A 23,978-nucleotide genomic window follows, 5' to 3' on the forward strand; every position below is an offset into this window, starting at 1 on the left:
GCATATTTAATGTTTAGCCCGTTTGATCATATGGTTTTAAAATCATGTTTTATTTCTAACAAATTAAATGAACTCAATCACCAAAAGTTAATTAATTGTTAAATCTGCAGAGAAATTATTAGAGCATTCATGTCATTTTATTTAAACAGAATTATAGTAAAATGTATTAAAGTGGTTGTATTGTTGCTGTTTCACTGCAATGTTTTTAAAACATGGAGTATGAAAAAAAAACTATTTTCTGAAGCTATTTCTGGTTTTATCTTCCTGTAGAGTGTAAAGATGTGAACACTGTGGCCTACTGCCCCCTGGTGCTCAGGTTCAAGTTCTGCAGCCGGCCATATTTCAGGCAGATGTGCTGCAAGACTTGCCAGGGACATTGACCTGGATGCCATGAAGCCCCCGGCACCCGTCTGTGGGTTCTGTCCACACTCACAGTAAGCCTGGAAACCCTCCCACTGAGCCTTGTTACAGCAGCCCTCACGCTACTTCTGCCAAAGGAGTGTCAGATCGAACTGGGACGTTCGTCGGACTTAAAGCCGGTCCTGTTACTGTTAAGAAGGACCTTTTTTTGCATCTAGAATCCAGCCTGAACCAGAAGCATCACTGGGCCCAGCTTAACTATACATTCCACTGGAGGGAGGGCTGCTGAATCCCGGAGAGGCAGAGAGGCAGAGAGGGGAAGAGTCATTTCCCCTCGTCTTCTTTCGGATGAACTCTCTCTCACCTTTCTAAACACTCTTTCCATTGTAATATTTTGGTGCTACTATATTTCATTATGGCCGCAGGGCTGGTTGCATTACTCTCTTAAACCTGTATGTTAAGAGGTGGTATTTTTTTGTTTCGTCATGAATTGAAAAATCCACTTTGTAAAGATGACTTCCCATATATCTTTGCCCATGAAAAGGAATATTCTTATGTTATGCAATGAATCTAAAAAGTTGTTACTTGACCATGTTGCTTCATATCATTGCTTCGTTCCGTATCAACTTTCATCATGTTCTCCAGCTGAAGTGTGAGCAGAGTTCGATTTGCACAAAGTGTCAGCAGTCGGAGAACTTGTGTGTTTTATGTTTCTGTTTGATCGGACTTGATGTCTCTGTGGAAACTATAAATGTCCTGCGGCACTCAACCCGCCATAGTCTTGCCATTTCGGTTAGTCTGTTTCATTGTTGTCACCTCCACCATAAAGCACATGGAAACACTACCATAGTAATGTGAGCATAATCAGTGCTGACTCACCAGAACATTAGAGGATTATTTTGTGTTGCGGGTACAGAATGAGGGAATCTTATGTCTGAGAAGGAAATTGGCTCAGTGTCGCTACCTGAATGTCAGCGTGGTGCTGTTACGCTAGTTTTTTGGCTTGTATTAGCCACTCGATACCACTTATTCACTAGTGCTAGTAACTTTTACTGTGAGTGGAAATGTAGAACACAGCGAGACACAGTGAGTCAACACTGCCAACAGGAACAGGTCGTGCGGGGGGAGGGGGGGTGTGCTTTGACTGCATTTTGGTCAAAAAGCTTTTTATAGTAGGAGTGCTAATCTGACAATGGATTTACACACCGGTAAAATGTTGGACGCCAGTGAGAACGAACAAATAAAATACTCAAGTCGCAGCCAGAAACCTAAAAAATGAGCCAATACTGATCATAAATTTATAATCACAAGCCAGTCCTTTGTCCAGTTACATGAGATTTACACATCTAATAAGACATTTGATACCTGAAACCAACCTTCAAATGTCATGAGGAAATGTATCGCCCAAGTGGAGCAAATTTCAACTTCCCTTCGATGATATGACTGTTTTATGCCACTTGGGGGCAGCAGGATTCATCTGCAAACAAAATGTTAACGTATCACTTTTTAAGTCAATATGGCAAAGCTTGTTAGCCCCCATTTATATTAGCATTAGCATTCATTTGGAGTTGTGTGTCTGGCCACAATGTCTTTTTAGCTGATGGATGCTACACTTAATGCGCTAAAGAGATGCTGGCTGTGTCTTGTCACGTTTGATGTGAAACAGGTAGCATAAAGCGAGAGAACATTTGTTCCTCTCACACCACCGTCACACCATTGTTTTCATAATTTAATATATTGTTACCACAAAGATGTCCACTAAAGCTGCTTTAATAAATTGAAAAGAATAGCCGTGTGTTGAATTCTCAAACGCGACCCCGAAAGCGATCGGACCCTCAGCAGTCAAATGATTCATTCATGCAAGGATGTTCCATGTGTCAGCTTTTTTTTAACTACTAAAAATGGTGCGACAGAAAGTGTGTCACTTGATCCCAAACTCAGTGCTGATTTCAATGAAGAGTTTTTTGACGACACTTTTAGAAAAAAATAGGTTTCAGCTGTTTGTCCATCCTGCAGAGGATAATTTTAGAAATGCTGCCTCAGAGGCTCAGAGGTCAGTCATCACAATGACCCTCTGTCTCAGAACTCTGCTGTGGTCGGATTCTCCACAAACACTGATCACTGATGACAGCAGCGCTGTGTAGCACTAAATGTCAACCGTTTTGTTGTAAAGAGAGGAAGCTACAGGATCCCTTGATAGGGATTTGCTACAATGTTTGTTTGTTTTTTTTATTGTGGTGCTTTGGTTTGGATTGGTGCTATTAGTTCACTGTTGTCCTTGTTTCTGAGTTATCATGTTAACAATTGTGCTGTTAATTATTTAGAAATTAGTTTGAGCCTTTTAGAATTATATCAATCTGCTGGCTTGGTGTCACCCGGTTATGTTACTTGTGTTCCCCTTTTTACGGTTTAAACTTTTAATTAACCCTTGTTGAGCTGGATAAAGTGGCAAAGAGTTCACTTAAAATCACAAATTGCCATTCATTGGTAAATTTATGGAAACAGTTGCTGAAGTACTAAACTGAATATTTGCATTTTAAACATCTCGGAGTAATTTGGGAATAAAAAAAAAATCTTCTTTTTTTTAAACAGCTATTTGAGAGTGGGGAACACAAGTTTTTCTTTGTTATGGAATCTTTTAATGCCAATGGGACTTTTTAATTCATCCGTGTGCAGTTTAGAAACATTCAGAATATTTATTTCATTTGATTCTTATTTCATTACAGTGTATGGCTATTTCATGAATATGTAGAAATAAAATTTCAGAAAATATCCCAATGAATTGTTGTGATATTTCCTATTCTAGACAGTTTTCTGTGTTGACCTGTGTCTACAGTAGAGGTTCACCCTGAACGGTGAGCCTGTTTTATCTGAGCAAATAAGAGGGACAGTACCCGTAATTGTTGTTTTGCTTTTCACATGCTAATTATAACATGTACTGTATGCTGTTCAATAATATGGAAGATGAGTCCGGTTGCCCCCACATGTACATCGTTTTACAAGGAAATATGAAATAAAATAAACATGGTGCATTGTTGATTCTATTCAATGAGACCTACTCATTTGAACTGTTTGTCCTCACATGTTCATCATTGACTGTGCTTGTGCTAAAATAGCATCCAGACAGAAGATGACATCATCTGTCATCTAATTCTGGATCTAATGTCATCTAAGGAAAAGGTGAGGCAAGAACTTCTGTCTGTTGCCTGAAATTGGAAACTAAATCTATCACTTCATTGTGTATACAGCACATATATAGTTGTATTTGTGAGAGTATGTACATGGAAAGAGATTGGATTTATTCCCTCATGTGTAATAAACAAACTAATAAAGCTGTAGTGGGGTGTAAATTGGAAGGCAAGATTGTGCTTGACCTGGTAAATATTCGTTAAAAGAAAAAATATACGGTGTATATATATATATATATATATATATATATATATATATATACACACTGCATAATATAAAAATATACAGTATATAAAAAGACCTTCTAAATCATGCTAAAAATTGTTAACATGTTCTTGCAATATTTAAAATAATACACACACACACCTACACAGAACCCTTTAGTTGCAGGTGTTCTCAGATATGGATGTGTTTCAATGGTGGGAGTTCTGTTCATATATATATATACACATATACACACACACACATATACAGTATATGTATGTGTATATATATATACATATATGTGTACATATATATATATACGGGCAGGATTTTTAATTTTTTTTATATACCTTTGTATGTACAGTATAAAAGCCTGCATCAGTCTTACAGGGGGCGTTGGAGGGATCATTCTCTCTGATGACACTGTGAAGTAACCACAGGCTGGGTGGAGCTGGCAGCTCACAACTGAAACACCATTATTTGGCAACAGGTTGCAGATAATTATCACTTCACAGTCATTCCTGCCATCAGCAGTCATCCGCTGTTGAGGGGATGTTTAACTAATTGTCTTTTAGTCCTGAGATGCTAATCCGTTGTCATTGTACTGTTACTTCATCATCGCTCTGATGACAGTGAGTATGAAATATAGAAGCAGAGACTCAACTTTGCTCAGTTAGTATATGCTTTTGCATATGTGTGTGTGTGTGTGTGTGTGTGTGTGTGTGTGTGTGTGTGTGTGTGTGTGTGTGTGTGTGTGTGTGTGTGTGTGTGTGTGTGTGTGTGTGTGTGTGTGTGTGTGTGTGTGTTTGAGCACTTCTTGTTTCACACTATGCATCTGGGACTATGGGGAAGTAGTTTTGAATGATCACAGTTAATGTTCTGCAGGTTGCTGCCGCTATTGACTCTGACTGTCCCGCTGTGTGATGGTGGCATTCTGAAGAGGTCCACCTGTGGATTTTATTGACACACACACACACAAACACTTAAACACACCCTGGACAGTGGAAGCCTGGGGAGGAGCAGACCAACAGAGCAATGGTATGTTACCACACCTTCATTTGTTAGTTTTCTGTTTGTTAAAGCAGTTCATGATTCCACCATTTTTTCCACCAAGTGATGAAGGCATATTTAATGCAGTTTTTTTGACGTGGTGATGGATGTGATCGCGAGGCTTAATGGTTGTTTTCTTCAGGGAAATGCAGCTCCATCACAGCAGCAGCAACAGCACAGTTTCCTCTTTTTCAGTACAAGTTCTTATATTACAACCAGCTCAAGGCAACAGGACACACCGATTGTATCGGTCCTCAGATTAATTGTCACTCTTGATGAGATGAGAGTGGTTGTTGTGCTCGAGTTCAAATATTTCATGTCTACCAGGAAAGAAATTGACATAAAATGCAGATCTTGAATACCCCTAAAAGGATGGAACTGTGATATCACCATGGGCTAAACTTAGTTGAAGTAAGGTCTCGGTCGCCCCTGAGGTTCAGCTGCAGGAAGAAAACCCACATAATTCTAAGGTTTCATAAGTGACAGAGATGAGGTGCGAGAGGAGGAAGTGGACCACAGGAGAGCATCTGTTGCAATACTTCCTCCTCCTCAAAGTCGTAACAGTCAACCAGTCTGTACACCATGAAGTGTTCAGTGGGCATACGGGACAATGCAATAGAACTTTAGAAAAGACCTTCTAAATTAAAGTTCTTGCAATATTTTTAAAAAAAAAAGTTTATCACTGATTCAACCGTAGTCCTAAATCCATCGGTTCATTCTGTAATACATTTCTCCCTCCTCCACCAGGATTCATCAACATCCATCATGTAGTTTATGTAAAATCAATAAAAATGCTAAATGTGCACCCTTCCACTCAAAAACGTTCTCAGAAAAAACATTATTTATTCCAGCATAAGGAACATCTGTGAGAAAATACAATACCTAATTTTTAAAAATACCAACAAAAAAAAAATCACCTACAATATGTTTGTTATGTATCTTTCTGCCTTGGGTGAAGAGTTGGAGATGACTGTACCTGAGTTAAAGTGAAATAAGATCAAATTTACCATGTCCTGTCCTTTGTTAGCTGTGATCCAGTTCAATCAGAATGATTATGAAAAACAACTATGAAAAAGATTTTAAAAAAAATAAAATTCATAACAACTTGATCACTTTCACGTTTTTGATTCTATGAGCCTAACTTGAACTTGAATCTGAATTTTCTCTTTCAGTGTAATTAAAATTAGAAATAAAAATACAGGCTAAATGAAAGTTTATGAATGACTATTCTTTATACTTTACAGATACTGTACTTCATGTCTGCTAGGCCCAGAAAATCAGTCAATTTTATTACCCAGCACGTCGTTCACTGGAATATTAAGACATTTTTGCATGTGTTTATTATTTATGTGTAACAGAACAATAAAAACTACGACTGCCAGTTGCCAGATGTGAAAATTTCCTGGATTCAACACATCAATTCCAGGGCACGTGCTCTTGTGAAATGGATCTGGTCACGCCCCTGTGTTTGGAGAAACAAACGATAAATTAAACACAAAATAAAGAGGAAAAAAGACTTAGAAAATAAAACTATAACGATGAAAGCCAGTTTTCTAATTCAGTGATTGTTCTGTCTCTTATAATGTGGCTGCTTAATGCCTTTAATGGGGCTTGTAGATTTGTGTTGAGGCACCACATCACATCCCACCCCCCATATGACTGATGACACCCCATCAGAGTCACACATCAATCCAAACCAAACCAAACCATCAAACGAGCTACAGGAGCTACAGGAAGTAAACTCACCTCGACGTTTAGTCAGGTGGAGTGATAACAGAGCTTCAGTTTGGGTGACGCCCACATTTTACAACAACAACCATCAAACCATCCCTTGCTTCTTTTCACATTCTTTAATGTCACAGTGTTCAGCGGTGCTTTTCTAAATTATCTAAATTAGAGATTGAGCTCAGCTGGTTTATGGCCTGTTTCCCGGTAACCAGTGTGAACTTCCTGTAAAAGCAACCACATTGGGTTATGTTCATCGTAATGGTGCGCGCTGATCTGAAACACGAACACCCAACACGGTTCTTTCTCTCTGTGGTTTGTCTCAGGCTAAGTATCACTGGCAGAGTCAAAATGTGAAGCACAGCGGGGTGGACGATATGGTGCTGCTGTCCAAGATCAACGAGGACGCCATCGTAGAAAACCTCAAGAAGAGGTACATGGATGACTACATCTTTGTATCCTCATTATGGTCAGGTTATGCTGTTTGATTCATCCTGGTGGTTTATAAACACTGATTTTGAATTTCACAATCAACGTTTGTGATCCAGTCCAGTCTGAGACCTTATGCTTTATTACTCAGGTACGCCAAACATCATCTCAAGTGAACATACGAGCACACAAGTACTGTGGCTTCTTCCTGTTCTGCATTCGTTGTGACTCAACATCCCACTTCTGTCTTCTTGTAGCAGCGCTGAACATGGAGCCCCTATTTAGTTAGCAGACGTGCACTGCAACTTTACATGCTGCTGATGTCACTCCAAATACACCGTGACCAGACATCACGTTTGTAAGAGAAATGAATTTTGTTAAGCAATTACAGGAAGGAGAGGAATGTTGTTTGAATTGTTGGTCTGTTGGTGTTAATGTAGTGTGTAGAAAAAAACCTCATCAGATATTAAAAGTTTTAATTATGGAATACATAAATACATACTTAGGCTACAGCTTAAAGCTTCCCAGGCTTATTTTCCATCAGACTCCTTAACTTCACCTCTCAGACTTACATTGGTCCTGTATTGATATCAGTTAACCCCTTCAAGCAGATGCCCTACTTCACCGACAGAGAGATAGAAGTCTATCAAGGAGCTGTGAGTAAAACGCTTTAACGGGTCATCAGAAATCCAAGTGGATTTATCGTTTCTCTTGAAACCACAAATCCTTTCCTGTCTTGTTGCTGCAGGCCCAATACGAAAATCCTCCTCACATCTACGCTCTGACTGATAACATGTACAGAAACATGATGATCGATGGGGAGAACCAGTGTGTCATCATCAGGTGATCGCAACTGTGTCTCACAGTAATGTGTCAGTTGTGTTATTTTGTAATTATGCTGGTGTAGTTTAGGTCATTTGATGTTTTGTGTTGTGGTGGCAGTGGTGAGAGCGGCGCTGGAAAAACAGTGGCGGCCAAATATATCATGGGTTACATTTCTAAAGTATCTGGGGGAGGACCTAAAGTTCAAGTATGGAAATTCCACGATGACTCAAGACACCTTTGAGTATCTTATGCAGAAATTTCTGTTGTGTCTCACACTGTGTTGTTGTGTGTTTGTGTGTGTTACAGCATGTAAAAGACATCATCCTACAATCAAATCCTTTGCTGGAGGCTTTTGGGAATGCTAAGACCATCAGAAACAACAACTCCAGCCGTTTTGTGAGCTTGAACTTTTCCTTATTTGCAGCAGATACATGTTAAAGACTTTATTTTTCAAACAAATGTTTAGTTTGTGTGTCGTCTCTCGTTATTTATTGTAATTTTGCATCCAACAGGGTAAATACTTTGAGATCCAGTTCAGCAGAGGAGGAGAACCAGATGGAGGAAAGATTTCCAACTTCCTGCTGGAGAAGTCGAGGGTGGTGAGCCAGAATGAGAGCGAGAGGAACTTCCACATCTACTATCAGGTCAGAGGATGATGAGAGACAGATCATCAGCGATTAGTCACATCCGCCCATACTATTACTAGCCATTTGAAATGAACTACCCTTCTTTCTGCACTTTTGTCTTCCAGCTGATAGAGGGCACTAACGCTCAGCAGAAAGAATGTCTCGGTATCATGACTCCAGACTACTACTGCTACCTCAACCAGTCTGGGACCTATAAGGTGGATGGAACCAATGACAGCAAGGACTTCAGAGAGACTATGGTAAATAAATTGTGGAAGGAAATCAAAAGTGGTTCCCTGGATTCCAAAGAGGGTCAAGAGACAACTTGTGTTGACTCAATCACAGAGACACAAGAGTTTTTACATTCTTTATTTTTTCATTCTCTAGAAAACTATTGTATTATTATCATCATTGTTATTATTATTATTATTATTATTATTATTACTATTATTATAATTATAATTATAATTATTATTATTATTATTATTATTATTATTACTATTATTACTATTATTATTAATTTTGCTTTAATAATAATACTTCTTGACAGAGTTTAACATAGATGTCATGCAGGTTGGGAATTATGCTTAACTAAATTTTGGGAAACCAGACATCAGACAGAATTTGGGAAGATCTATCACATTAAGATGTTTTGATGCAAAAAATAAATGACCCTTAATATTTCCAACCATTTAAACCTCAGATAGATACATTTCCAATGATTCCCATCCACGGAGATGCTGCAACTCTCCTGCCTTCATCCTCTGCTTTCGTCTCCAGGAAGCCATGCGGGTGATTGGGATCCCAGGTGAGACCCAGACTCAGGTGCTGCAGATCATTGCAGGCATTCTTCACCTGGGGAACATCAGCTTCATAGAAGCAGGCAACTATGCACAGGTGGAGAGCGCTGACTGTGAGTGACACACACACACACACACACACACACACACACACACACACACACACACACACACACACAACACACACACACACAGAAGCCCCATGACAAAAGCCCTGCTAATTAAGAGAACGTGTGCCCATCAGTAGTTCCTTGCTTCTCAAAACCGATAATTGGTGTTGACATCCAAGCAATTTTCCATCCTATAATTCCTTGGCTATAATTGGTAGAGAGTTGACTACAGATTGAATTCACAATTTCCTCTGGGATTAATAAAGTCTATATCTATCTACAGGAGAATTCAGTTCTTAGATGCAAATCAGAAATTCAGATTCTCAGGCAGTTTGTGGAGAAAGCGGTGTCTTTGGCCATTCAAGGACTTTTGTTCATGTTATTTATTGCCATGGTTACAAATTGGATTTAGGCTTCATTTTCACATCACATCTAAAATATCATCCAATTTGTTTAAACTGCTATTTCTACAACCAAAAAACAAATCCTAAAGTGATGACTGATGCTACTTAAGAACATCTGTTTGTCCTTTTTCTTCTATTTCCATGATTATAATTGGAACTTGAGAATTGATAGTATTGCTAAATACAAGTTAAGGCCTACTTTACTGTATATCCCTCTATCATGATTAGTTCAGTAAAAGGCCTGAAATGCATGGAGACTCTGGATATTCTGTGCGTCTTGATATATTGATTTGAAATATAACCTTGACTTTCCAGTGCTTGCCTTCCCTGCCTATCTGCTGGGCATCAACCCCGACCGTCTGCAGGACAAGCTGACCAGTCGGAAGATGGATTCAAAGTGGGGAGGGAAGTCTGAGTCAATCAACGTGACCCTGAACCAGGAGCAGGCCACCTACACAAGAGATGCCCTGGCCAAAACCCTCTATGCAAGACTGTTTGACTACCTAGTAGAGGTGGTCCAACTTTTAAACGTTTATATGTCACTGATACCTACACAAACTGGCATGCATGTTAATGTGGTTTATATTTCTCCTTCCTAAAGGCCATAAATAAAGCAATCCAGAAACCCCATGAAGAATTCAGCATAGGAGTTCTTGACATTTACGGCTTTGAGATATTTCAGGTCAGTTCTCCCACATCTTACAGGTACTTAATATTTATAGGTAGCTACTAAAATAGCAGATGTAGTTTCTTATGGCAAAGCAAGGTTTGATGTACTGTGGAGATAATCTAATACTGACCAGATTGTGTTCTCCCCTGGCAGAGAAATGGCTTTGAGCAGTTCTGCATCAACTTTGTCAACGAGAAGCTGCAGCAGATCTTTATTGAACTGACTCTGAAGGCTGAACAGGTAGATAGAGGAAGAATTACTGCTTTTATTAAACCACCACATCTCTTTGGCTCTCCACCTCTGAGAAAACTGTTGTCAGTGAACAGAGACTCTGCATAATTTAATATGTTTAGTTTGTGAGGAATTCTCATCTACTCAGCTCTTTTCTTTACGCGCCTTCTTTCAGGAAGAGTACGTTCAGGAGGGCATCAGGTGGACTCCCATCGAGTACTTCAACAACAAGATTGTGTGCGACCTCATTGAAAATAAATTGGTGAGCTAATACAGACATGACCTCAAGCATTGAAGACAACAATTTAAGTGTGGCTGAAGTGCGACTCTCCAGATCTCTTTTCTTTAGAAAAGAGGATTTCCATAATACCAACAAAAAAAAAAAAAGTCAGGAAAAAGGCAGCACAATCTTTTCTTTTCTTTTATGCATTCAGGGGATTTAGAGATGAACCACTTAGAGAAGCCCTTTTCTTTCTCTTTTAAAATTGCTTCCACAGCTTGTTGGACTTCTATTGTTGCATGATGGCTCTTTCAAAATCAATTGTTAGCAGCTACAGTAAAAAAAATATCTCCACACCCTCATCCTCTTACAGAACCCTCCTGGCATAATGAGCGTTCTGGATGATGTGTGCGCTACCATGCATGCCACAGGAGAGGGAGTTGATGGCACGCTGCTGCAGAAGCTGCAGGCTGCTGTAGGAACGCATGAACATTTCAACAACTGGAGCTCCGGCTTTGTCATACATCACTACGCCGGCAAGGTAGGAAACGTGTCAAAAGTCATGCCGATTCTCTTGCCTTTGGGCAAAACTTTCTGCAGTGAATAATCTGAAAATGTCAACTACAAAACCAGATTATTTAGCAGGTTGTTAAAGAGCAGGCAGTGATTTTGCCTGTTTTTTCACTCAGGTATCGTATGATATCAACGGCTTCTGTGAGAGAAACCGGGACGTGCTTTTCCCTGATCTTATAGAACTCATGCAGAGCAGCGAATAGTACGTCTCTCCAGTTGACTCATGCTTTCACTCATTCTGTGTTTACACAAGAAATGAAGTGCGAAAAAAATTCCTTTGAATTTGTCTTTGCAGTAAAAGCATCTCCAGTTTATTTCCTGAAAACCTAAACACAGATAAGAAAGGCAGGCCCACCACGGCGGGCTCAAAGATCAAGGTCAGGGTTGGAGACCATCCATGAACTAAAAGCTGATACAGAATACATGTTGTGAAAATGCATTCAACCCACCCTGGTGATCCCAACAGAAACAAGCTAATGATTTGGTGAACACGCTGATGAAATGCACTCCACATTACATCCGCTGCATCAAACCAAATGAGACAAAAAGGGCACGGGATTGGGAGGAGAGCAGGTCAGAGCATCCTCGCTTTGAGAAGTAATTACCAATCTGCTCAAATCCAGCATTAATAAACAGCATTCCATCTGTTTGTAGAGTTCGGCATCAAGTCGAATACCTGGGACTGCGGGAAAACATACGTGTGAGAAGGGCTGGGTTTGCATATCGCAGAGTGTTCAATAAGTTCCTGATGAGGTGAGTTTCATCCCGCACACATCCTTTGAAATGTGAAAAAAAATTTACCCTCAGAGTGACTTTTGGTTTGTGTGTGTGTGTGTGTGTGTGTGTGTGTGTGTGTGTGTGTGTGTGTGTGTGTGTGTGTGTGTGTGTGTGTGTGTGTGTGTGTGTGTGTGCGCGTGTGTGTGTGTCGCATTGAAGATACGCCATCCTCACAGCTGAGACCTGGCCATGTTGGAAGGGTCCGGAGCAAAAGGGGGTTCTTCACATCCTCAAGTCTGTCAATGTGGATAATGATCAATACCAGATGGGACGCACCAAGGTGTTTGTCAAGAACCCTGAGTCAGTAAGTCAGTCCTCATGCAGCTCAGTGCAGGTTGTGCATCGATCAGTAATAATAAAGTGTATTTACTCATGTGCTGTATTTTAGTGAGCTTTTTCCTAAATGTGCTACTTCAGGCTGACATTCATCAGGCGGCTCCAAACGCTCCTCTCAGTAATGGTTATGCTGTGAAGCTGCCTGTTCTGTATTGTTTGTATAAACAACTGATTTCTATCATGTCTAATCTAAAAGAAGACATCCAGTCGAGTTCTAAACTTCTTTCTGTTCCTGGCATGTAGCCAAGGAATTGGAAAAATTCCTGTTCCTGCTCTGGATTGGCAAATCTTACAATTTGGAATGATTTACTAATCAATTTACATGAGCACACATTCATCAAACAAAGATCCCTTCGAGAATACTACAAGCAAATTGTTGCTGTGCTCAATAAATGATAAAAGTCAACTCTTTGTGCTTGTAGCTTTTCCTGCTTGAGGAGATGAGGGAAAGAAAATTTGACACTTTTGCTAGAATCATTCAGAAATCGTGGAGAAGATTCATTGCCAGGAAGAAGTACGAACAGATGAGAGAGGAGGGTGAGTTACAAGGAGAACAAACCTCCATACTGTTCCTCTTTAGACTTTTGGAGTTACAATTCGTAATGCTTGTCCATCCTTGTGACGCAGCTTCAGACATCCTGTACAACTCCAAAGAGCGGAGGAAGAACAGCATCAACAGAAACTTTGTTGGAGATTACCTGGGTCTGGAGCACAGGCCCGAACTGCGACAGTTTCTGACCAAGAGGGAACGGATCGACTTCGCTGATTCCGTCAACAAGTTCGATCGCAGATTCAAGGTGAAACCTGAAGAATCCTCATGTTTAGTTTTATTAAAGTTGCCCAGTAAGAAAGTGACTAGTATTTTACCTCTTCCCAAAACTACCCTGGCTTCTTCTTTTTTAGTTTTATTCATAATTCTCACTTCTTCTTTTTTTTTCTCTCTCACTAACCAGTCCATCAAGAGAGATTTGATCTTGACCCCTAAGGGCATCTATCTGATTGGTCGAGAGAAGGTGAAGAAAGGGGAAGAGAAAGGGCAGATAAAGGAGGTGTTGAAACGAAAACTGGAGTTTGGAAGCATCAATGGCGTCTCCCTCAGGTTGGTGTCTGATTTATAAGAAGTGAACTACAATCAAATATAAGACCTGGCAGGTCGCTCTGTCTTCAGAAATATCAATGTGATGGTTAATTCCTTCATTAAACATCGTCCACTATTAAAATTTAAACACCATTTTTTCGGTGTTTTGTTGTTTAGTTTTGATTAGCATGATTAGCTTGTGTTATTTGCAAATGCACTTGCTTTTGGTACTTATGCTATACCGTCTTTAATGAGCTTCAGTCGAGGAGACTTGACTTATTTCCTGATTGATGATATCATGGAATAGGAGGGAATGGACTATGTTTGGTCCCTAGCGAGGATTTGAATGACGATGTTGAACCCTGATTGCCTCAGAGACATCCTCTGTAGACCTTGAGGGATTCAAAGTAAGGGGACATTAGGATTGAGAAATCCAGGCTGTCTGACAAACTTTATGTCTTTGTATTCTTATTTACTTGTACGTTATGTATGATAGTCCTGTGAAATTTAATGGTCTGTTATTTCCTTCAGTACCAGACAGGATGATTTCTTCATTCTCCACGAGTCCCAGTACGACAGTCTGCTGGAGTCCAACTTTAAGACAGAGTTCCTCAGTCTGCTCTCAAAACGCTATGAGGAAGTAACCAGGAGGAAACTGACAATCTCCTTCACTGACCGGTAAGGGAACCTGCATACCCAGAAAGACATTTCTCTACATAGAATCTAGCATGACCAAAGCCTTGACACACCTTCTTTCCTCTTAGGCTAGAGTTCAGAGTGAAGAAAGAGGGCTGGGGTGGAGGGGGCTCCAGGTTGGTGGTCTTTCAGAGGGGGCAAGGTGACCTGGCTCAGCTCAAACCTGGAGGAAAGACCCTTTCAATCACAATTGGGGACGGTCTGCCCAAGTCCTCCAGTAAGACAAAGAATTAGCAACACCTTAAAACTATTTGCACTACAGAAGACAAAACATGTTGAATTGTGGGAGTATTACTATAATGGAGCCTTTATTTCCTCAGAGCCCAGCAGGAAAGGCGCTCAACAGTTTGGTGGTAGAGAGAGAAATAATGTCAGCACCAGAGGTAAAGACACAAATCTACTTTATTTATGTCTTCATTTTATGTATATCCCATTCAAATTATTTCCTTTTTATGAAATTATCTTGAATCAAGTTTTGGGTTCTTCATTTGACTATTTACATAGTTTATTTGATCACTATGTTGCATATACGCTTAAATATTCAACACTCCAGCACATGTACTTAACAGCATAGATACCGGTCACTTTTAAACTAAATTACATCACTGAGGCCTTTTCAGTCACTTCATAGTATGTAACTCATCCAATATGACAATTGACTATCCTATGTAGAGGTCATTCAGAAAGCACATACCTAACTTTATGAATCCTACCATGGTGACGCCATGGCCCACCTTCCTCTGTCTCTGTTTGACAACGATGACTGACAGGATTGTGACTATAGGGGAAAATGCCATTCTTACACCAAACCAATCAGAGGCGTATATAGGTGGGTTGTGGCCTCATTTTCACTGTGATATCAACAATTTTCTGAAAAGGCCTCAAAATGTAACAACTTCTTCTCCTCCCTGGGACCCAACTTTCCGTAAAGATTCTTCCATTCCAACTTGTTAGAGTTGTGATGCTATCAAATGCTATCAACCACAGGTGAACAAACAAATTGGCTTTGATCATATAACTTACAACTCTTTACTGACATGGGTAGAAGTAGAAGAAATTAGCTTTACCAACATACTGCACAACTCATGAATGCATCAACAGTGTCAATATAGCGCCACTTGAATTGATTTCACTCTTTAAAGTATATTTTGGAGTTTATGCAATAGATATTTTCGATTTCAAACCCACTAGATGATTTTAAAGTCAGCGTTTTCTCTCCCTTCAGCACACCAAAATGGAGCTGCCAAGTTCAACAGACCCCCTGTCCACCGTCCGTCAGTTACCACATATTCCACCCCGCACAAACAAAGCTGGCAACCCTCCTCGGCTCCACCCAAACTCGGCACCCAGAGAGCCCCCCGAGCACCAGCCCACAACCAGCACAACCAGGGGAACATGGACTTCCTGAATGTGCCCGATGAAGGCATGTCAGGGTAAGAACAAACGGTTTGTGAGTGGGGTAGCAGGAATTCATTTCAAACTGCATAAGATTAATAAGTCCTTAAGGCATTTCAAGGTGAGGCTTGAGACTCCTGCTGAGGAAGATAAACCTGTTTGAGAGCTCTAGTCACAATGCCACAGGTTGCCTGCTCTTCCTCTAGTTTCTATAGAGGCCAGGCCTAAATTAAAACTGGTTTCTAGTCATAGAAACACACCCAAAGACAGAAGCATTTTTAACTCACAACGATCACTTTCAGAATAAGGAAAAAAACCCTGCTGTTATAGACATGGGTAAAATACATGAAGCCCTTAAATGTAGTAATAATGAAACACACTTTTCAGACACATTCTCTTTGGAGGCACACACTCAAACATAAAAATGTGAGGTCATTTGTCTATAAAGAATGACAATAAACAAAGAGAGACCTGAGGTGTGATGTGATAGATGAATACAAGTCTTTCTTGTTTTCACACCTGGGCACACCCAAACAATCATTGCCTGAAACTATCTGAGATTTTTTTTTAAAATACGTACTCAATAAATTTACTACATCTCATCAGGACATTATTGCATTTGGTGGTTCCTCCTGTAATAATGTACTACATGCATGCAAATGTAGGCCTTGACATCGATTATAGCGGTAAACACTGAAGTCTTTTATCTCCCACGAATAGCCTTTTAATTCTGAACTCTCCTCAGTCACCTACAAAGGAAAGCCTAGTAACAACAAGAGGTTTTTCGCACTCCTCATTTAGACTAAGGGAGCATCCATTTACACAGACTTGAGCAAGGTGGCTGATTTTTTGTGGAAATCTATGTCATTACAAATGTTGGGGTCATTCTAAATAAGAGCAAAACCTTAAGTACTGCTTTCAGAACAAGGTTTCACAAATGAGCATAAAAGTGCTGTCGCTTGTTCACCTGTTGGGCCGCATGGAGTCATCAAAACGGCTTCAGTCACTCACACCAGCGGTTTCGTTCATCCCTCATCATAACTTTCCTCTTTGTAACAGGAAGCAAAGAAAAAGGAGCATCAGTCATCGGCCTCCTCCTCCGCCACAGCCTCGACCTCAGAAGCCTCGCTGCCGGGCCTTATATCAGTACACGGGCCAGGACACAGATGAGATCAGCTTTGAGTACAATGACGTGTTCGAACTCATCAAAGAAGGTGTGAGGATATGAGAGTGAACAAAATAAATAAGTAAACTCTCAATTGGTTGTTTGAATAAATTTGGTATTTCTGTCTGCTTGTTGTCTCTTTAGACCCATCAGGCTGGTGGACAGGAAAGATTCGAGGAAAGGAAGGACTGTTCCCCGGGAACTATGTGGAGAAGATTTGACTTGTCCTGGAGACCTTTTGTCTTGAAATTCAAGATTAATTTTAAAGCAACACGTACTTGCCTGACAAATCGCCTTTTACTTGTTCACAGTTACATGTTGGAGCCATAATGTTGTTGTTCAAGGTGGCTGACATTTGAGCCACATTCACACTGGTGACCATGGTGCTGTAGAAATAGAGCACAAAGCTGTTAGGGTCACCATTGTTAAAACACCGATCACATGCAAACAGCTGCTCAGGTTTCATCTCTATTGTTGTGCCAAGCTGTCCTATTCTCAGTGACAGAGCGACAAGACCTTTGACCTCGCCCACCGTCCCAACACCTTTCTTTGACTGGTCAATTTACTCAGTATTACTCCAAGCTTATGTGACAGCCTTTACAGAAAGGTGATCCAGAAATTCTGTGCGGCCCTTATGGTGTCCACACTGTTTTTATTTGCCTAAGGCTTTTCTCCACAGCAGCATCGTGTGCTGCCCAGCATTGTTGACAAAGGTGCCAATGTACAATCAAATATTAATAGCCATTTGTGTCCTTTCATATGCAACAAGGGAACTTGAATGCTATGTTTGCACTGCAAGAAACCCACTATAAAATGAATCAAAGCAAATCTAATCCCATGTATATTAACGTAATTGATTTTTGCCAATGTCATAATTGATAGTAGCTCATATTTTTTTTAATTCAATTTAAGATCTAGCTTCACATTTTACCTGAAGGATTTTTTTCCCTCTGGTTTGTGTCATTAATAAAGTGTAAATAAAGTTTTCTTAAAAACAAAACCGAAAGACGTGACTTTTTAATGTTATATTTCAGAAGTGTCTGAATTTAAATCTGTGGTTGAAAAATTCTGTCATCCCTGCACAATCAATCAACATATGTTTTTTTTATATGTGCAAGAATAAACAAATACATTTTCAGTTACTCATTTTATGTTTTATGTAAATATTTACTTGATAAACTTAGCATTTAAAGAAGATGGTATATGTAGCTTACGTTAAGAAATAAAAAAAAAGGCCTTTCAGTTACTCATATGCGTGATATATGTAAAAATAAATAAATATATACAGGATACTTTATATGTGTGTGTGTGTGTGTGTGTGTGTGTGTGTGTGTGTGTGTGTGTGTGTGTGTGTGTGTGTGTGTGTGTGTGTAGGTGTGTGTGTGTGTGTGTGTGTGTGTGTGTGTGTGTGTGTGTGTGTGTGTGTGTGTACTGTATATGAGAGAGAGAGAGAGAGAGAGAGAGAAAGATGTATGTGTGTGTGTGTGTGTGTGTATGTGTGTGTGTGTGTGTGTGTGTGTGTGTGTGTGTGTGTGTGTGTGTGTGTGTGTGTGTGTGTGTGTGTGTGTGTGTACTGTGTGTGTGTGCGTGCGTGTGTGTGTGTGTGTGTGTGTGTTTAACTTATTCGTAACTCAACGCACACATTCGTGTTAAAATTTAACACAGTACAGTAATACATCCCTGATTCACGATCCAGTCATGCTTTTATTTTGAAATTTGAATCACTGCCATTGTCCATTGACAGATGGTTTGTGGAACTTCCTGTCTGGGGAACTCGAGAAGATTACAGGCGCTCCTGACACCTGTCACCAGTCTGTTCTATATTATTGTCTACTTAATGCTGACTGACAGTAATGCATTCATAAAAAAAGTGTTCTGTAAAGTTCCTCTTTTCTTTTTTCCTTTGCTTTTTTTTTTTTTTCATACCTTAGTTTCAGATAATAAATTGTAATGATGAGTGTTTTCCAATGGCCAAAATGAGGTAATTTCAGGCTTTGTTTTCCTTGATGACATGTCGGCTCAGAGATGTGAAACAGTTGGTGGTAGTCATTAGTGACGTCACATAATACTCTCGTGCAACAGGATCGGGAGCATTTCGCTGCTCCGCCCTCAAAAATCCACCTGTTGCTCCACCTGGAGCGGAGCGACACTAAAGGATTGACGGCTTGAATAGCGACAGCATGGGAGGTAAGATCCAGTCTCTGATAGTTGGAGCGTTCTCTCTTTTCTATTTAGTTGTTTTATCGAGAGTTTCATTTGATTTCATGTTTCTGTCCGGCATGAACAGGTGTGGAACTGTCACACCCGAAGTCACCAGAATGCGCCTGTTGTGTTCTATCAGTGACTGAGAGTGCGCTGTGGTGATGAATGGGATGGTTTACAGGTTAAATATAGACGAGATGTTCTTGTAATATTAATTTGTTTGATTATAATACAACATGCTTTATAAAGTTACCTCTGATTTCCACTATTTTCACACAGTAGATACTTTATTACACGCCTGTAAATCTATTTGAAGTCAATAATCGTTATAATTCAACAGATCAATATCATTTTAATCTTATTTTATAATATTAAACTGGATGATGACAAAGAAAATAGATAGATAGATATATAGATAGATAAAAAGCATGAACAAAGAGTACTCTGTAACCTCACTACCTGTTACTACCTGTCAGGTGCATGCATGATGAGTGCAGGAACAGTAAATGCACTGAACGGTCACGTTTTGACACATAGCAATCCCCTGACTTATACCAAACAGAGCTGCATAGCCTGTGAGTTGTGTAATGCTTTCCATAACTTGGGAGGAGCTATGAATAAAAGGTGATAATATTGTCATGGTGACTTTGGACAGAAGGGAAAATGCAGTCCAGGCTGAATACAGGAAACATTGGATGAAGTGGGCTACATTTACATTGGATTATTTATTTTGACTCCTTGAGCATTAAAATACCACGACTTAATTTGAAAAGACTAGCAAATAAGTGAAAAAAGGATCACTTGTTACACTTGGAGGTAGTAATCACACATTGGATAAAAATGGTCTATTAAGGTTTATTCATGCCTTTCTTTTATCTGTAATTGAAATGACTGACTGGGTTGAGGGAAAGTGTGCAAAGCATTTGAATACAAGATAGGAAAACAGAAAGTCATTTCCATGTACAGCCTTTGCAAACGCTCTGCCTTTCCCCCTTTTCATTAAAGTACTTTACTGTGTCCGTTCTCATTGTCTGACAGGTGTTTACTCAAGTGAAAAGATGGCCCGAGTGTTTTCCTACGAGAGCTCGGATGTAGATTGGTGTGAAGATAATTACAAACACTCAGAAAATGTAGCTGAGTACTTCAACACTGTGAGTTCCTCATCTCTGCACTGCAGCATTTATGTTATCACACAGATGAAAAATATATCATTTGATTAATTTTATGATTTGTTTTGTGGATTTATTGCAGATGAGCAGCTTTATTTTCTTTATCATATCCCCCATCATGCTGTACCTTTTTCACCCCTATGCCAAAGAGAGGCACCTGGCCATTCATTTGGTGTGGATCATGATGATATTTGTAGGTCAGTAGCTTTGTGTTCTTTTCTTCATTCATAAATCTGATATCTATTATATCTCTCTCCATTTTAGAAACACATATATTGAGTTCCTCTCATTTAAAAGGTCAAGGACACTGCTTTTCTTTCAGGAACAGGTGTAAGACACAAATCACTGCTGTTGTCAGTGGTTTGTTCAGCTCAGAGTATGACTTAAACAGAATGTAATTCACTGTGTTGGGAATGTGAATGCATTTTAGTGTTAAACTTCCTTCAGTGATCCAGCAGGCCCCTCCAGTGCATTTAAAACCAAACTTGCACATACAGGTTTTCACGTGCGGTTTCTAACAGTTATCAACCTGAACCGCAGGTTAGCAACGACTGGTTCCATTATAAAAACTCACCTGAGTGTTTTCCTCCCCTTCTTGGTGTCTTTAATTTGGACCCTGTGTTTTTTTTTTTACATTTGCTGCATATTGAACACAGAATTCTCAAATAAAAAATAAATTTCTAAAGACAGTTTTTTTTGTATTTTTTTTGCAGGAATCTTCTCTGCTTATTTCCACATGACGCTCAGTTTTATGGGCCAGATGTTGGACGAGCTGTCTATCCTCTGGGTGCTGGCGGTGGGATATTCTATGTGGTTTCCACGCAAGCTCTTTCCTTTTTTCATAAAAGACAGGTAAGGCAAGCTGACAACTGTCAGTTCTGCAATGGATGCATCAGTCTGAGGCCTTTGTTTGTGGGGAATTCTGTGGGGAATTGACATCACCCTATAGTCCATTGATAGAAACCTCTAATGAGACAAAAGGCAGAATAGTGGCTTCCAAGGGGTGCCACTTATAGCTGAACCTGTGCAGGCTGAGGAGCCTGTCTGACAGCCCCATCCAGCGCATTCATTCAACATAGTACTTCATGCTTTTACCTAAATGTAACTTTACACAGCTCACTATTGTGAAATGTTGTAGCTCCCCCCCCCCCCCCCTGTGTAAATATTTAACTACCAGGTAGTGAAAAGGCTGGCAAAATTTTGATTAACCTCAGAAAATGATTTATTAAGATATTTGACTTCTTGATTTGAACTGTCTTGATTTACCCGTCTCAGGATTTCTTATATTAAAGTTACGGCTCTCATTCAGTGATTGGGATGTTGTGAAAAAATGTTTTAGTCTCAGCCTTTTGATTGTGTGCAAATATATTCATTTTTATCCCTTCGGATCAGATCAAGATAACACACTGAAGAAACAGCACTGCTTTAATGTTTTGAGTTTTTTAAAATTTTGATGTGTCCATATTCCATAGGTATAAATTTTCAGGCCTCATCATTGTGGCTACTATCATCACCACAGCATCATCATTCGTCAAACCCACCGCCAATGCCTACGCCTTGAACTTCTTTGGCATCCATATACTTTACGTGGTGATCCAAGAGATGAGAGGGTACGAATGCTACGGCGGTTTCTGTCAGTGTTTTTATCCTCTGTTCAGAGTCATTATGGTTATGGACACTTTTCTCTCTCTCTCTCAGTTGCACTGACCAGAAACTTTTGCAGCTGGCCAGGCTGTCGATAGGTCTGTGGTTGCTCGCCATCTCCTGCTGGATTAGTGACCGATTTGGTTGCAGCTTCTGGCAGAGGTTAGGTTTCTGCTACATGCACGGCATCTGGTAAGTCCTGATTTGCTCCTACCTTGCTTGTTTTACTTTTCTTTACACCTTCTTACTTTCTGTCAAGGATGTGCTCATGTGTATTGATCACTATTATCTGTGTCCTCCAGGCACATTCTGATTGTGATAGCTGTGGCCTATGCTACCACTTTGGTGGCTTACCTAGATGCCAACTATGAGATACCGTACTCTCTGCCTGGGCTGCAGTACTGGCCAAGTGATAAATGGCCTGTTGGTTTCCCACAAATTGTCCTGAAGGCTACGACCAAAACACAGAAGCGGTGTTAAATTTTAAATGCACTCCGTAACATTAAAGAATTGTTTACACCATGGATGGACTACAAGTGATCCAAATGGGCCCCGGGGGTTCATTGTCCTTCAATCCTTCAGAACAAGAGTTACTGCAAATTTGTATCCTTGTTTGTGAAGCACACAATAATCATTATACATCCGTTTATCAAAATTATATAAATATATACTGTATGTAGTATATTTAAATGTACTTGGTCAGATTAATGCCTTTGGGTATTGAAATATATAGATTCATATTTCAATTATGAATTGCATAACATTGAGTAATATTACTCTGGGGTGTAATAACCCAATCAAGTGCTACACACTCACTCACATACACACACACACACACACACACACACACACATACATGATGGACAAAAGTATTAGAACATGCGACCCCTTACACCTCCAGTAACCTTTATGACGTGCCTTTCTAAATTCATAGGCATTGAATTCTCACTTGCTATTATAACGGTTTCCACGACTGGGAAGACTTCCTGCAAAATTCTGGAGTGTGTTGGTGGGAATCTGTGACATTCACACTTTGTGCACTAGAGGATGACTGGTCACACAAGGTTATTATGACTTTGTTCATAATGTCTTGGTATGCTGAAAAATGAATATACCCACTTGGGCTACCACTACGTAGCTGAGTTGCTGTTGTTCCTACACACGTCTCTGTTTCAGTAATACAACTTACTTGACTGTAAAATACTAGTTTTAAATGCTCACTGTGTTGCTTTGTGCTTGATTTTATAGACCAGTCTGAAAGAAACTCAAGATTAAGAAGTGTGTCCTAATACTTTTGTCCCTGTGGGGTGGAGGGATGGGGGGTATGTGTGTATGCATAAACTGTATGTATTTTGAAGTGTTTTTTGCAAATAACTTGATTCCATTAATGGACATTCCGATGCTTTGTATTTGTACTACTGTTAATCTCCACTGTGACAGATTCTTTGAGTGAAGCTTGACAGTGAAATATTTACTCAATGTGATGATGTCATACACGCGGTCTTAGGGTCTATTTGGACTGCGCGTTCTGAACATTTATGAGAATTTTAATGACTAATGGTCTAAATAAAGTAAGAATATTTGTAATGACATGTTTGTAATCAATTAAAGAGGATGTGGTTTACCAATTCATTTGAATCTCAGACATCTTCTAGGTTTCAGTTGTACACACATTTTGTGTTACTGAATTTTACACTGTTTTTGAATATCTGGTCATTTTTATATTACTTTCCTGGGTTAAAACAAACAACAACAAAAAACAGTTTACCAGGAGTCTGACACATGACTTCTAAAATGAGAAGTGTCTTTGCATGACTGACCACAAAAGCATGTGCTGAATTTTAAAAAGCAATAGTGACCTCTTGTGGACGATAATGAAACTAACAGCTGCTTCGAAATGTAATCTGCCACTGTTAATTAGTGCCAACAGGAATTTTTCAGGAAGGTGTTACTGTATTTGTCAGACAATTGGAGGGGGAACATTACTAAAATTTGAGGACTCAACAGATCAGCATGGCAGTAGGCAATATATCACTCAGCTGCTGCCCCCCCCCCATCACTGGGATCAGGATGAAATTTCTCACCAACTTCTGAGGTGAG

At 39.8% G+C, this 23,978-nt stretch overlaps 3 protein-coding genes across 7 annotated transcripts in view; all 3 read left to right on the top strand.

Annotated features, from left to right (window-relative positions):
* The window catches only part of adamts10 (ADAM metallopeptidase with thrombospondin type 1 motif, 10), a 44,117-nt gene extending 40,713 nt beyond the window's left edge, over positions 1-3,404 (top strand). For 4 of the 5 annotated variants that reach the window (XM_068318669.1, XM_068318667.1, XM_068318668.1 and 1 more), the window contains one exon: positions 271-3,404. In XM_068318669.1, coding sequence (XP_068174770.1) covers positions 271-380 — 110 coding nt within the window. In that variant the 3' untranslated portion in view covers positions 381-3,404. The remainder of the gene's footprint in view (positions 1-270) is intronic. The other variant, XR_011036682.1, reaches the window with a different exon arrangement.
* An 845-nt stretch (positions 3,405-4,249) lies between these two features.
* Positions 4,250-17,957, top strand: myo1f (myosin IF). Its single transcript, XM_068318672.1, has 29 exons — positions 4,250-4,385; positions 4,639-4,791; positions 6,855-6,983; positions 7,524-7,613; positions 7,706-7,800; positions 7,900-7,987; positions 8,089-8,178; positions 8,295-8,426; positions 8,534-8,668; positions 9,189-9,321; positions 10,038-10,234; positions 10,324-10,404; positions 10,546-10,632; positions 10,799-10,885; positions 11,217-11,384; positions 11,533-11,618; positions 11,712-11,793; positions 11,883-11,989; positions 12,071-12,169; positions 12,353-12,497; positions 12,952-13,066; positions 13,157-13,326; positions 13,483-13,628; positions 14,139-14,285; positions 14,372-14,520; positions 14,624-14,686; positions 15,529-15,736; positions 16,758-16,912; positions 17,008-17,957. Exons 2-29 carry the CDS (start codon positions 4,789-4,791, stop codon positions 17,082-17,084), a joined length of 3,264 nt encoding a protein of 1,087 aa, XP_068174773.1. The 5' UTR covers positions 4,250-4,385; positions 4,639-4,788; the 3' UTR covers positions 17,085-17,957.
* Positions 17,958-18,825: 868 nt separating this feature from the next.
* acer1 (alkaline ceramidase 1) lies at positions 18,826-23,500 on the top strand. Its single transcript, XM_068320018.1, has 7 exons — positions 18,826-19,050; positions 20,104-20,216; positions 20,317-20,431; positions 20,948-21,086; positions 21,707-21,844; positions 21,933-22,070; positions 22,181-23,500. The coding sequence occupies exons 1-7, from the start codon at positions 19,044-19,046 to the stop codon at positions 22,356-22,358; spliced, it is 828 nt and encodes a 275-aa protein (XP_068176119.1). The 5' UTR covers positions 18,826-19,043; the 3' UTR covers positions 22,359-23,500.
* The last annotated feature ends 478 nt before the right edge of the window (positions 23,501-23,978 follow it).

This window comes from Antennarius striatus, chromosome 7, assembly GCF_040054535.1.
Source record: "Antennarius striatus isolate MH-2024 chromosome 7, ASM4005453v1, whole genome shotgun sequence".
NCBI lineage: Eukaryota > Metazoa > Chordata > Actinopteri > Lophiiformes > Antennariidae > Antennarius > Antennarius striatus.

Coding starts and splice junctions, on each gene's coding strand:
- acer1 (XM_068320018.1), top strand. Junction 20,432..20,947: donor GATCATGATGATATTTGTAG/GTCAGTAGCTTT, acceptor TTTTTTTTGCAG/GAATCTTCTCTGCTTATTTC. Junction 21,845..21,932: donor GTGATCCAAGAGATGAGAGG/GTACGAATGCTA, acceptor TCTCTCTCTCAG/TTGCACTGACCAGAAACTTT.
- myo1f (XM_068318672.1), top strand. Junction 13,067..13,156: donor CGAACAGATGAGAGAGGAGG/GTGAGTTACAAG, acceptor CTTGTGACGCAG/CTTCAGACATCCTGTACAAC. Junction 14,286..14,371: donor ACAATCTCCTTCACTGACCG/GTAAGGGAACCT, acceptor CTTTCCTCTTAG/GCTAGAGTTCAGAGTGAAGA.